General features: G+C 43.6%; 1 protein-coding gene across 1 annotated transcript in view; it reads right to left on the bottom strand.

Moving 5' to 3' along the window:
• NUP210L (nucleoporin 210 like) overlaps window positions 1-14,787 on the bottom strand; it is a 49,591-nt gene that overhangs the window by 22,140 nt on the left and 12,664 nt on the right. The window contains exons 8-17 of the mRNA XM_039849740.1: window positions 14,310-14,378; window positions 13,711-13,817; window positions 12,899-13,039; window positions 11,848-11,985; window positions 11,219-11,374; window positions 8,439-8,637; window positions 6,888-7,033; window positions 4,230-4,451; window positions 2,671-2,844; window positions 1,556-1,748 (exon numbers count right to left, since the gene is read on the bottom strand). Of these exons, the coding sequence (XP_039705674.1) occupies window positions 1,556-1,748; window positions 2,671-2,844; window positions 4,230-4,451; window positions 6,888-7,033; window positions 8,439-8,637; window positions 11,219-11,374; window positions 11,848-11,985; window positions 12,899-13,039; window positions 13,711-13,817; window positions 14,310-14,378 (1,545 nt within the window). The remainder of the gene's footprint in view (window positions 1-1,555; window positions 1,749-2,670; window positions 2,845-4,229; window positions 4,452-6,887; window positions 7,034-8,438; window positions 8,638-11,218; window positions 11,375-11,847; window positions 11,986-12,898; window positions 13,040-13,710; window positions 13,818-14,309; window positions 14,379-14,787) is intronic.

The raw sequence follows: 14,787 nt of genomic DNA, 5'->3' as shown, positions 1-14,787 counted from the left end.
GCGGGGAGTCCCTGAAGACGGTACAGTGACAGTACAGTCAGTGGCCAAGACGTCAGAGCATAGGCGTGGACGTCAGAGAACTCGCCGTGTCATCTGTTTATTGTGCCCAGAACACGGTAAGAAGGCAATCAACGTTTGACGGACCAGTGAACTTACAAAATCGGGATGATGATGCCGGTCTCCCGTGGTGTCGTGAGGGCTACATGAGCACATGCATGTATTCAGAGCAGTAGCCAAGATTTCTAAGCTCGGGAAATAGTAGGCAAAAAAATTTTTTTGACAGATTCAGATTTGTATTTCAGGAAGATCATTCCGGACAGTAGTGTGGAGGGTGGGTTAGAGACACACGCGGGGCCACTGCAGCAATGCAGGATGGAGGCGATGGGGACGTCAGTGGCGAGTGACGGAGGAAGGGGTGGACCGGAACAGTGTCCACGGTGACACGGACGGTGGGCGCTGTCACGGGGAGCGTCTCTCCTCCCCACCGCCTTTTATACTGAGTGAATCGCAACAGGTGTCGCAGCGCCATAGAATTACCTGTATGTTCGTATCGTGTTCGTATCATGTCCTCCAGCTGAGCTCTTAAACCTGTTCTGAGTGCGAGCGGCCCATGGGTAGGAAAAGGCTAATTCTCATCTGTCCTTCTCTGGTGCTTCCTAGTCCACTGAATGGTCATACCGCACCCCGCGAATGCCCGTGACGGAAGCTGTAAGTCATGCTCTGTACTGCTGTGTTCTTCACGTTTGGGATGGACTTGTGGTGGATTGTTTATATTAACGGCCCGCAGCGAATCCTGCCTGTTGGCCTCCGTGTCCTCGAGGGGTCCTCACCACCCCCTGACTCTGGTTTTGGGCCAGTGACTTGCTTTGGTGAATGGGACATCAGCAAATGTGATAGAAGCAGAGGCTTGAGCACGTGAGGTCACGCTGATCTCTTAGAACCTCGTCTAGCGCCCGTGGCCTCTGTCAGCCTCACTCACCTTATTCACTCAGTCTTGCAATTTCCTCGTTCCAACAGGCCTTCGGGTCTCAGCATGTGTGTTACCTTCTCAGGGTGGCCTTCTCTGTCCTAAACTGGGTTCGGTTTTCCTGTTATAAGCTCTTAAAGCACCCCAAATTTGTCTTTCACGACACCCAGCACGACTGTAATGCTCAGAGCCTGGCTTCGCGAGTTAGGCTGTGTCTAGGAGGGCAGAGGCTGCAGTCGCATTATCTATAGCTCATGTACCATGACATCGCCAAGTGCCTGGCAGGGGGTCTTTACCTGTAGTAGCCACGCAACAAGTATGGGCTGACAAATGAGTAACAGTTCCATAATCTTAGGCAAATAGTAGGTAATCGATACACTTTAAAATTAATTTAATTTTATGTTCTATGAGAAATGTTGGACCCTAGCTTCGCAAACAAGGAAGTCTACCTTTACTTCCTAAAAAATACAAAGACCAAATATGGAAGGTGAGGGACAATAAAATCTAAACTGGACCGTCCGCCGCAGGAAGTGCTTAGTGCAGAACCACTGGCAGGTATACGAAAGGGTTTGTAAGTTTTCACAATACCGTGTAACCGGGTCTGCCCACTGCCGTCATCCTTTGCTACCATCTCCACTGAATTATAATTTTCAAAATGAGCTAGTGTTTTGTTTGACGACTTCCATTCTAGCATTAGTGAGCTGAAATTATCAAACTTCCTCCTGTGTTCATCAAACACCGCCAGTTCCAGGACCGTGTCCCTTAGGCTTGATACAGGAATCTGCATTAAAATGGAAAGAAAAACAAAAAAAACCCCAAAAAACCAGTAGCTTAAGAGGGTTGGTAAGATAACTCTGAAGCTAGGGATCGTGTTTCCTCCCAATTATTTTCTTTGACAAATTTCAAACCTCCAAACCTCCAGACATGTTGAGAGAATAGTATAATGAATACCTACCTATACATACTTCATCTGGATTCACCATGTGCTTTCTCTCCCTCTCCCTCTCCTCCCCACCATCTACACCTGTGTATGTCTGTGTGATATGTGTGTGTCTGCGTGGTGTGTATGTGATGTGTCTTGCATGGTGTGTATGTGTATGTGTGTGCGGGGTCTGGCAAGTAGTGTGTGCATGTGTGTGTCTGTGTGATGCGTGTGTGTCCACGTGGTGTGTCTGTGCGTGCATGTTTGTGTATGTGTGTCTGCATGTATGTGCGTATGAGTGTGTGTGTGTTTTGCAAAACGAGGCAGACGCCACGGCACTTCACCCCTAAGCACTTCAGCACGCATTTCCTAAGAGCGAGAACGCTCTCCTACACCGTCTGTCCACTGGCTCTGTGACTGCTTGTCATTATTCTTCATGACGGGGTGGCATAGAGGTGAGCTCTATTACTTATTAATAATGCTAATAACAGATCTGATAGGGAAAGAAATCGGCAAAACATTCTGGAACTTATTTAGAGAGATCCCAACTGTGTATTGCCAATAATTACAAGCTGCGTAGATACAGTAAGCAAAGTCACTAAGTCACTAAGTGCAGCTAATTCTAACCTAGTTTAATCACTTCTTCTCAGATACTATCAGAAAAATGAATTACAAATAAAAGTTTCCTTAATTTTAATAAGACCAAATGTGGACCTCAGACTACTTATCTCTGAAGCATGGAAGACAAAAGTGCCAGGTCGGCTAGAAACACTGCACTTACCAGTTGTTTGTTATGCTGTGGCAGAGGACACGGCTGGGCACCAGCTGGCACCTTGTACACTGGAGTTAGCGACAGGCTGGCAGGGTGGGCACATAGGAAGCGCACCTGCACAACCTCGACAGCGGGGCTGGGGTTCAGGACACCTGGGTGATTCCCGATTCGGAATGTCAGCACCTTTGAGGAACACCAGAGCACGGGTAACTGGGTAGGCACTGGATGCCAGCTGTGCCAATCCGAACGTGTTGGGGTTATTCACATTCTGCTGTAGAGTCTCTTTGACAATATAAATCGGGCAAATTCCTTAAAGACACCACAGTTCTCGGCTACCTGTGCTAAGAGAAGCAGGGGTGCTCTGGGGACACGAAGACGCAGGGAACATTAGAGAAATCGAACTGGCCGATTACTTTAGCCTTTTTCCTTTTTCTTTCGTTACCAGCTGGTACAGAGTGGAAAAACTAACTTGAGTTTCGACTCGTCTCTGGCAGAAGTACTAATGGACAACGATGTGGAAACAACAAGTTCGAGAGCTTCAAAAGGGGTGTTCGGCCTGAATTAGCAACAGCCAGCCATATGTACAGTAAGTTCACTAGAGGGTAAAAAGCAGCTCGACTCATTACAGCACAGGACTTATTAAGTTAAAATCGCCCACTGACTCCCTGTCCGCGGGTTAGCAGGGATGCGTGTCACAGTCAGACGCTGACGTCTCCGCACTAAGCAGACTGCGAATGCTTGTCACTGGCTTTTAACGATTTCATGTGGAACGCGTCATGCATTCGCACGTCGCCCTGGCACAGGGCCGCGCTCAGCTCCTCTGTCGTCGCAGCTACAGTGCATGTGCTGCCGAGGCGAGCGCTCCTGGTCTTGGTGGAAGCGGGCACGGCTGTGGAGACCCATCGCCACCTCTAAACATAGCCAGAGTCAGCCAGCTGAGGGCAACACACTTGCTCCTGTCTGCAGAGATCTAACTGGTTCTTCAAAATTGCTAACTGTAGATGACACCAAATTTCCCTTCCTCACATTCTTTGGAGGTGGGAAACCATATACGTCCTAGTCTAGACAACAAGGAAATGAATTATAGTGATTAAGTGATGGAAATAAGCTCATTACTACAAAAAGACCTTAAACCTTTTAGTCAGTGAACTGTTAGAATTCTCAGATGAGCAAACCAAAATCTTTGGGTGTATTTAAAAAGTTGTCAGCTTTTAGAAAAAGATCCTTCTGACTTATTTCACTCAGCATAATAACCTCTGGGCCCCTCCACGTCGTTGCAGAAGGGGAGCACGGCACAGGGGACACAGCCAGTCATGTGATGGCTGTGTGCAGAGCCAGAGGACAGAAAGAGCAATCAGGGGGATCGTTTCACAAACTAAGTAAGTGTCTAAACAATGTACTGTATACTTGAAACTTAAAAAAAAAAATCCTTTCATCGATAACTAGAATTTTCCCTAGCTAGTCCATAAGCAAATCCGTTAGAATCTGAAAAGGAATGGCTAGAAGTACAAAAGATTCGGAGTATTATTATTGCTAAAAGAAATATTAGAGAAAGAACATTTTCCTACTTGCTCCCCTAAATCCAGGCACAGGACCCGGTAGATGTACTGGTTCTGCTTTCTCTTAGCTGGCAGCCGGACTTGTGTTATTCGGATGGTCTCTGCCTTCTCCATGCTCAACTCCAGGAAGAATCGGGACGGCTCCAAGACCCACGGATGAGGGCCCCCCTCGAACACCATCTCCTTGACCGAATGCCAAGTCACCAGTGCCACTTCCACGGGGTTTAGAGCCTGACGGATTTAAAGAAATCAATCCCCGATTGGTTAGGAAACCCAACAGTTTTCTAAAGTGAAAAACTGATTATCTGACTCTAGTGCAAATAACAGTAGGCTTAACTCCCAAACTAAGAAACATACACATCATGCCTGCCTTGTGGGATGCTTTTCAACCTCTGTACTAATTTTTATTGTCTATCTATCCATCCATCTATCTATCTATCTATCTATCTCTTTCTTGCATTTTCCTCTGTAGTAATTTAAATCCTATCTATCATTCAAGCCTTACTCATGTGTCGCCGTACCCATTAATTTGTCTAACCACTCCAGACCACACTCACTCCTGCATCCTCTAAGCTCCTATGGTACTCATCTCGACCATTCATTTGTAGACTTGTTCATCTCCTAATGCTGATGAAATGTGTCAAGTGCTTCATATATGTCTGATATCTCTTTTTATGCTCTTTAGTTATGTGAACTTCTTCAGAGAAGAGAGTATTTTATGCCCAAATTTGGAAAAAGAATTTCTATTCCTCGGTGGGATTAAGTAAATGTTGTACACATAGAAGGTATTGAGTAAATACTGAATACGCATTCTAAACAGATACTTTAGTAAAGTAGCAAAGAAAATCTGCCCTAAAAATAAAAAAATAATCTACACGGTTCATCCTAGTTCTCAAAAAACCCCCGCCTAAGAGGTTGTCAGGACAGGCATTATCCACTCTGGTCTACAGAGCGCTGTACCCCATTTATAGATGAATGATGTATAAGGGGAATGATGTATTCTCAAAGTGTAAGTTATCTTTGTATGGCACAGTGTCTACAACAGTGACTAAGTCACAAAATACAGTACAGAGTTGAAGCGACTGTTCTAAAAATGTAAGAGAACCATGTTTTAGTATTTCCTTCCTGAACTAGTCAGTCATATTTATTATTCAATACTATAAAAGTAAACATTCCCATGTCCACTGACAGTTTCTCTTAAATAATGGCTGCGTAATTCGATCCAGCAAGTATTCATTGATGGCCCCTGGTATACAATTAACAGAAAGCCCAACAGGGTCCTGCCTGCATGTAAACGTCTAATCATTATGTTGTACACTTGAAACTAACATAATATTGTGTGTCAACTATAATTTTAAAAGAAATTTAAAAAATAAGGTCCCATCTCACAGTGTAGCTCTCAGCCTGGGACAGACAGACCTGAAGCGGGCACAGAGTGTGACAGTAACGAAGAGGCCGAACGCAGAGGGCCACACGAGCCTCTACTGGGAGAAATGGAGCTAGGCAGGTTTCACCGAAGGCCTCCGGAGAAGGCAAAACAGAAATGACTCCCCTTTTCTGGGCGTGTGGTCCAGGACTAATCGGATTGGCTGAACTGGAGTGGCATGCACAAGGACAATTGAGAACTAAACCGTGTACTGAAACACAGTATTGATGACAAAGGTAGAATACATTTTTTTTTTTCAGCAGGTAAAGGAAAAGTGTGTGTAAGCAAAGCACTAGGGAGAAAAAAAACTCGTCATCTTACTTCCTGCCCTTTTATTCAAGGGAGCTCTGAATTGTAGACACTTGATAAATATGAAATAAGGCCGTGGATAATGATAAAAGCAAGAAAAAAAACTAATGAAATGATGATGAGCCACAGTCAAGCACTTTCACTTAATCAGGCAATGAATTAAGAGAACAAATGAAATGTGCTTGAACCACATGTTTAATACGCTACACAACAGGTCAACTGAAAAGGCGAATTTCAGTGAGAAAGCTATCTTTTTGGAATTAATAACTTGCTTCTTCCGTTAGCTGTTGACTTTCTCCCTGGGGGCGTCTCCTTAGGCCAGGGGGCAGTAAGGCGGGGTCTGTGGGTCTCTATCAGCGTGAGCTTACACGCATCAACTCTAGCTCCCAAAGGAACCAAACACGCAGAAAGCAGACCAGGCTCTACCTACTTTTATTCTGAACCGCCACCTGTCATAATGTCCCACTCACAATGGACCAGTTCTTAAGGCCCCAAATAATAACTGTTGTGCCGAAAATCCATGACTACAAAGGGTAAAGGTGGTTGACTTCCCTCCCTGGGACAGAATGGTCTCTTTCTGAGTTCTTCGAGAGAGAGTATACTAATATTTTACGTCTTATTCAGGGTGGCGCTTCCAGAGATATGTACATTTGTAAAAATTTAAATAGTACCTTATATTTTACACATTAAAAAGAAGGAAGGGGACACCTAAAACTTGCTGCTACCACTTCAATGTTTCTGTGGCGGAAACTACAGGAGCAAACTCGGCGGAACTCGGGTCTGAGGAGGGAGCTATGGGCAGGAGAGAGGCGACAAAGAGAACACAAACTCCCCTGCTCTTCCCGGAGGTCACCAGAGCTGGGAGGCCCCACGGGGACAGCGAGGGGTCCCTGGAAGATATGCGGTGATGTGCCATGAGACTCCTTGCTCACCTTTAGGGGTCCATAAGCAGCGAACGTGGCGCTGCTCCCCAAGTATTCTTCGTACTCAGACACGCTCACTGTCACCAGGGTGTGGCCTAGAGATTTGGCCACTATGTGTGTGCTGGAGCAGTGCTTTAGGCCACGTCTTTGAACACCTGCAAATCAAATAACATGACTTCAGACGGTAATGGTTCTCAAGGAAATCAGTCTATATAGATAAAAGAATTTTAATACATTAAAAAAAATCTTGATCTCATATATTAATTACTAGGCCCCAATTGTTTAGATTGAGTTAATATAAAAATCTGTTCCTTCTATTAACAGACAGATACGTGAGACATAACTGTGTGTACTGTAAGGATACACACATGAGCAAAGATCCTAACCTCAAGGCATATGTAGTTTAGAAGGGAAGAGTGAACATTTACATAAATTAAAATATTAGTAGAAAATTATAAGCATCATAGGAGTCTAGAAAGTAGAAACATTACTTCTAGCTGGAGAGATCAAGGAAGGTTTAGAGATGTAGAAGAGAAAATCTCACTCGAGCTGACAAATGAGTGAACATAGAAATATAAACTGGTATAAATGGAATGCAATGTCAAGGAGGTATATGGGAAATTTAAACTTAAAGTAGTTGGTTTTGCCAGAGCCATGGATGAGGCCAAAGCATGAAGTTATAAAAGTGCTTGGTTTATATTGGATACTGAACTAAAAGGATTTCGGCTCTGTTCCAATGGAAATCAGAAGCCTCTAAAAATTTTTGAGCAGAAAGAATAATATCGAAGTTGAGCTTCATGAAGAGCCATTTGGGAGCCATGATTATCAAAGGCAAGAACAGCTAGGAGGATGTCGTTATGCTCTAGGTGAGAGATAATGAGGGCCTGAAAATGAGAGATACCCTGGGAACAGAGGAGAGGAGAGATACTCACTAGTATAATGGGCAAAGGAGAAGTTCAAGTTGACGGCTGCCCTGCAGATGTACTGTGAGAATTCAGTGAGTCAATATATAAGAAGTGTGCGGAGAAGAGTCTAGCGAATAGTAAATGTTAAGTAAATGCTGGATGCTACTGCCGTCATCAACGCTGATGAAAATCAGTGGTGATCAAGGCCAAATGTGAAGTTCAATAACAGGAAATGATGTCCATCTTTACGAATAGCTTATTCACATTCTCTGTTTATTAGAAAAATATGTTTTCTCTTTGTTTGAACAAATTTAATATACACATATATTAAATGGCGCTATATTCCTCTTAGAAAGAGGCACGGTATGTATATTAAAGAGACAGAGGAAAAGAGCTTGAGGCTGGAAACAGAGACCTTAGCAGGAACTTAAAGCTGATCCTGTCTGGCCACCATGAACCCTGAACACGTTACTCAAGTTCTGTGCCTTTGTGTCTACGTTATATCACCTACTACAAGGCAGTTGACAGGACAAATAAAAGTACTGTAAAGACAAGGCAATATGCGAATTTAGACAATAATTTGTAGTTTCTGAATTGATGATTTATTCTTTAATTCAGAGACAAAGAAAAGAGAAAATACGAAGCCTCCTCTCACCTTCCTTGAGAAGAGCGAAGACTCCTTGCTTATCCATGTTAAGGTCCAAGGGCAAATGAGAGCAGTCTGTGAACGCAACAGCCTCTTTGGTCTCCTTATTGACGTGGTACATCGCGATGGGGACTTCTATCAGCTGGCCAATCTCCGCGTCGGCGTGAAATGGTAGCAGTTCCATTTTGTTCAGTTTCAGGACATGTATCTAGAAGGAGAAATTCATCTTTCAAGAAAGTTATGTCGGGAGGGTCTTAGGAGAAAGCACTCCTTGAATATTTAAACACACACATACATGAACACATATGTATATTTTATGTACACACATATATACTATATGCTATGTGTGGGGGTGTGTGTGGCAACAGCAGCAGGTGCTGAACATGTCGCTAGTTTCATTGCTTAATCGACTGATCTCTCTAAAGCATCTAATACCGTATGGCAGGGGTCTGGCCAACTGCTCTTAGCTTTTGTGAGCTAAGAACGGTTTTTGCATTTTAAAGGGTTGTCAGATAAAAACGAGAATCAAGAACACGAGAGAGAGATCGTACACGGCGTATAAACACTACATATTGACTGCCCAGCCTTTTACAGAGAAGATTTTCTGACCTCTGATACAGAGCATGTCCTTTCTCTTGAGATCTATTTAAAATAGCTTTTATTTTGTCTTTGCTATAGATTGTTTGTGTCCCCCGCAATTCATATGTTGAAATGCCAACTCTCAAGGTTATGGCATGAACAAGTGAGGCCTTTGGGAAGCGAAGAGGTCATAAGTGGAGCCCTCATAAAGGGGAATAGCGCCTTTATGAGATCCCACAGTGCTCCCCAGTCCCTTCTGCCAAAAGACAGCCTTCTACAAACCAGGAAGCTTTCCCTCACCAGACACTGAATCTGCCAGTGGACTTCCCAGTCTCCAAAACTGCGAGACATCCATTTCTGTTGTTTATAAGCCACCCAGTCTATGTTATTTTGTTATAGCAGCCCGGACAGACTGAGGTTGGGGGTGGGAGGGTATTAATTGAGTGGTGGTGGTGGTGTGGTGGTAATTGGTGGTGGTGTGTGTGTGTGTGTGTCACTTTCCACATTTCTTCTGCTAGTTCCTCTTACTCTGCCTACATCTCTTAAAGTGACACCTACTATACAGGGTCCATTGTCTCTTCTGACCCTATTTGCTTTTCCTGGGAAATCTTATTCAGGTCCAAAACTTCAATGACCACCCACATGCTGATAACTCCAAATATTCACCTCTAGCCTAACTTAGCCTTTTAGTTGCATTTCACACCCCTATTTCCAGATGCAAACATCCACTTGGATCCTCCAGGGGTGAATCACTGGAAATACAGCCAAAGCTGAATTTGTCCTCTTCCTCTTTTTCTTCTGTTTTCTATCCACTCAGCTACCAAAGCTAGAAACCTGTCTTTAAATCTTGCACTTTCCCTCACCCCCTGGGCACCGAATCTGGCTAAGGCTACCTCTAAACGACCCTCGATTTGTCCCCTCTCCTCTACTCAATCCCATTGCCTTAGGTCAGGCGTAACTGGACACTGTGCCTTCGCTCTCTCCCTTCCGTCCACTCTCGTCCACCAGTACAGCACCAGCAACTATCTTTTGTTCCTTTTTTCTAAATATAGTTGTTATTGTCTGACTGTAAAAAATAATTAGATGTCTTTCTAAACACAGGCTTGACCATATTATCGGCCTTATTAAAAACCCGTGTTGGCTCCCCACTGTCTACAGCAGGGTCAGCAAACATTTTCTGTAAAGGGCTAGATAACAAATATTTTAGGCTTTCAGAGGCCACACAGTCTCTGTGGCAACTACCCAACTCTGTAGCTGTGGCTTGAAAGCAGCTATAGACAAAACAGAAACGCACGAAAGTGGCTCTGTTCTGACAGAACTGTATCTATGAAAAGGTGGGTTGAGCCTGACCCTCAGGCCTCAGTCTGGCTCCATTGTTCTGTCTTGTTCAAGTTCCCGCCTATTCTTGAGAGTCTCCGACTAGTCACATCTGCAAGGGGCTTTCTTTTAGAAACTAATAGTATTTTTATTGTGTAATTCAAGTAGCTCTCGATAGCATACTGCTTTAAAATATCTCACATATCATTTCTTTAAAATGTTATTTAACTTTGCATGTGAATGTATCTCCCTCATTAGACTTTAGATTCTTTAAAGTAGGGATGACATGTTATATTTCTTTCAACACCATACTTTGTGTGATGTTAAGTGCCCAAGAGTACTCGATAAATGTTCAGTGAATGAGAGCAAATGACAAATCCTGCAGGGAACAACAACATACAGTAACATATGTTAATAGTGGAAGAAGAATATGAAAATTGTTATATAATATAGTAAAGAGAGTTTTCAATATTTTAGAAAGAAGACTGACAAAATGACGAGACTAGAAATAAGGTTACTGTAAAGCTCATATATATAATAATAACAAAATACAATAACAAAACCAGATAAGATTAATTATTGAATATATTCCAAGCATTAGGGTAAACATCTCTCATTTAATTCTGACAATAACCCTCTGGGGTGATACTATCGTCATCCCCATTTCAGAGACGAGAAAACAAACACGGACATTAAAAAACCATCTACTAAGGGAAGCGGGAGTCAGCCCAGGTCTAGAGATATTTAAGGAGCGTGGACTCCCAGACTGAATCTGAGCATCATTTTGAAATAGCCAACTTGGACTAGGAAAAATTTTCAAATGTGTTACTGTAGTTAAGTTCAGACAACCATGTCCCAGGGGTGATGAGAAGGTTCTCTGGAGAGCTGTTTACCTGAGTCTCTCCATATCGAAAGGGATTCTGTACGTCTCGGGCTAGCACGGCACTGCGGCCCCTGACCCGACCTGCGGCCACCACTCCTTTAGTGGTTACCACGGCTACTGACTCATTCGAAGAGGTCCAGGTGAAGTTGCCACTGCCACCCTCCACCTGCAAAGAAGCACAACCTTACACTCAGTCTCTACAGAAGGGAAAATGTGATGTACGCGTAGATGTAAAATCTGGTAAAACAAAGTTTAAGAAATAACAAAAATATTCAATAAATTATTGCTGGACGGATGAAGAAACTGATGCCACAGGGACAACGGGCAAGGGAAACGCTAGAAGCAGCTCATATATGAAATGGCAGTGTCACAGAACGTCAGACAAGGGCACAGGGGAGCTTGACGACACTTAATAAAATTCATAAGGAAAGGATAATGGAAGAGAGATGGAAAGCAAACCAAGTCTTGTTAGGATGACAGTATCCGAGAGCATGATTTATTTGGTTGTCACCAAAAAAGGAGTTCTACTATTAGGAAGAGGAGGAAACAAAATTTGACATTAGCCAAATTTCAATAAATGAAGCCATCAGAGAAACTGACTCATCTCTCTGTGAATTCTCACATTCTAGGACACCATACCTGTACTTTATAACGATATAGCATTCCTGTGGGATGATGAGGAAATGCCAGGAAGCTGGGTGTGAGCTTGATGGGGAAATAAATCCTCACTTCTTGCTGGTGCACGATTGGAACTTTCATAGGCGGAATATTTTTATTCTATAAGAACAGAAAAAAAGAGCAAAATAAATTTTATAAGTCCTGTTCTTACGATACACATTCATGTTCAAAACGTCAGCAAAATGGTGTGCCAATGAATTGCTCAACCTGTTTCTATGTCTAAAAGAAACAAAGAAATAAATGTTCCTGTTCACTAAAGAAGCACAACTACTATGGTTCAGTGACAATGAAAGGAATTTTGCTAGCCCCGAAATAAGTAGCACAATCAGGGGAAGTTAAAATTTCCTGAAATAAAAGAGTTCTATCGACCCAGGGAAAGAAATCATAGTTTCAGCAAGAAAGACATGTAGCTATATCGCCATCGGTTAAGTACATGAACCGTAAAAGCGAAGTGATGTTACAAGCTATTCGGAAGAAAAGAAAGAGGACATTTGAAGATGCGGGGGCACCTGCATCATGGACCCGTACATACATAAAAGCTAAAACTATAAAAATTCTAGTCATTTTTGTGGCCTTTGTTTACGCAAAGATTTCTGGGAGAGGAAACAAAAACATGAATCATGAAAGAAAAAATTTAATAAATTACACTTCATCAAAATTAAACATTTTGCTTTTTCAAATAAATAAATTGGTGGATTAACCCTCTGGATGTTTAGAACAGAAGGCATTCTACGTGGGCCTGACTGACACCTGGAAAAGTGCACGTGGGACAATTTTTTAAAGGGACCTCAGATGATAAAAATACACAACGGCCGCAAATGCAGATACGTGCCATCACAGGGACCGGGTCGGGGATGTACGGCGGTGTGGACTGCTGAGTGTCCTACCGATGGGCTCTTTTATTTGAGTGGAAAACAAAGGTGGGATATGCTCCCGTGTGCCTGCAGATCAGGACGCTGGCCAAGCCCCATCGGGGTTCCCAGCATTCGAAGACCGCCCTTCTCACCCCTACCTGGGGCCTGACGGACATCAAGGAGGCGTTTATGCTCGTGACGCCGGCTCTGAGGGCTTTCGCTACGTGGTAAGAGCAGTTCACAGTCGACAGCTGCTCTTCGAAGTACTCGCTTGAGAACTGGTACTTAATCCTGAGATTCTGAAAAGCAGCCCAACGGCAACGCAAACCTCAAGAGACACGTTTTATCCCCTAAAGCCACCCTCATCCCAAAGCATTAAAAAGAAAAAAAAAGTGGGGCTATGCATTCTGGGGATAAAGAAATAAAAACGAAACCTTTGCTCTCCCTCGTGGAAATTCTAGATTGGAAAGATGTAATTTTAAAGCGGTCCTAGTTTTTGAAAGATACTTGAATGGGAAATAATCACAGAAAGAGTCAAAGCTTATGTAAATTTTAGTGGGATTTGTGCCAATCCATAAGCTGACGGTTGGGGGTGGGGGGAATGGCAGCTGGAGAGTGAGCTCAAGGACACTTGACATCTGATGTCCCCGCCTACACTCTCAGCACCACGAAACTGTGGTGACCGCCTCTGAAGTGAAGCTGTGGAATGAGGGTCACCTCCAGAGTGTCATCGCTGGCACTCCCTTCGGCTCTTTTCTCTAATTCTGACCGAATTATAACTTTCACTTCTGGCTGAGAGCATTCTTCACGGACAGAACGATTTAATAATGATAATAAAGTTGCAACTTGCATTTCCAAAGGTAAAATCTGGAAACAAAGGGAGAAAAAAAAAAAAGACCCCCCAACCAAAAAGATGGCCCGCTCAAGCAGTCATCCATCCACACGAGGGGCGAGCGAATGCGAGACTCACATCTGAAACGTAGACCTTCGCGCTGCTTTTATCGAACACCCCCACCGTGATGACGTACGTCTGCCCCGCCTCCAGGCTCCACCGGTCTCCAGGCTGGACCGTGAGGCCTACCCGCAAACCGAGAAAGGAACGTATTAGAATCGTTTCCAAAGTGGATCTTTTACTTCGCTCTAGCAAATCGTATAATAATTCGGGGTTCTGAAGATCTCGGCTTAACTCAGCCCTGGTGTAAAGAAACGCTCACTTTTATCTGTATACAGAAGCGAACCACAGCTGTGTTCATTCCCCGCGTGTCAGGCGAGATTTTAGTTTCTTTAGCTCAGACTCATGTCTCACCTGGCCAGGGGCCCTTAGTGTTGTGTCTTCCTTGTATGTCTCTTTCCTAACCTGACCCTCTATTACATGGATCTTTATATTTTTTCACAATCTGTTTCAAGATGCAGATAATATTTAACCCGAATCATGTGAGAAAATGTCAAAGTTAGCTTGAATTTCAAGCTAATTAGGTCTCAAAGTGAAGGTTAAGGAAGCCCTCTAGTTTCATTTTAGTGAAATAGTTTAAGCTATTTAGCTTTCGGAAAACTGTCGTCTAAAAATACCTAAAAATCCAGGCTCTACAACATATATGGTGCAATTTGGGAATCCAGACACGGATCTCATGTGGACATCTTCATTTCTGCTTAAGGAAGTCGTATGAGCCAGAGCTGGGTGAAAAGAGAAAGGTGAGCTCCCAAAGGAAAAAATAACAAACGCACGAACAAAAATCCCATCTTTTCTTATCCTTGAAAAGCAAAAACTTAAACGTGTACACTTCCGAGAAAAGTCGGCGGGACTCGGTCACACAGGAATCGGGTATGCTTGCATTTCAAGTTTGAGGAGGATGGAATGAGAGGAAACGACCATGCTCCCTGCTTTTAATATTCATGTAGCCGCACGACGTTTTCTCCGAGTGATTCTTACGCAGGAGCCCATCGTGGGAAGCTGGACGAAGTGGCCCGGTCTGGCTGAAGGCTTGCGAAGTGGTGATGGGGGCACGACCTGCCATCCAGCCCTGGGCTCTACAGTTTTATAGTCACT

Source organism: Pteropus medius, unplaced genomic scaffold, assembly GCF_902729225.1.
Source record: "Pteropus medius unplaced genomic scaffold, Ma_sr-lr_union100, whole genome shotgun sequence".
NCBI classification, from domain to species: Eukaryota; Metazoa; Chordata; class Mammalia; order Chiroptera; family Pteropodidae; genus Pteropus; species Pteropus medius.
Note: the sequence above shows the minus strand (reverse complement) of the source record. Positions and strands in the feature narration are given on the sequence as shown.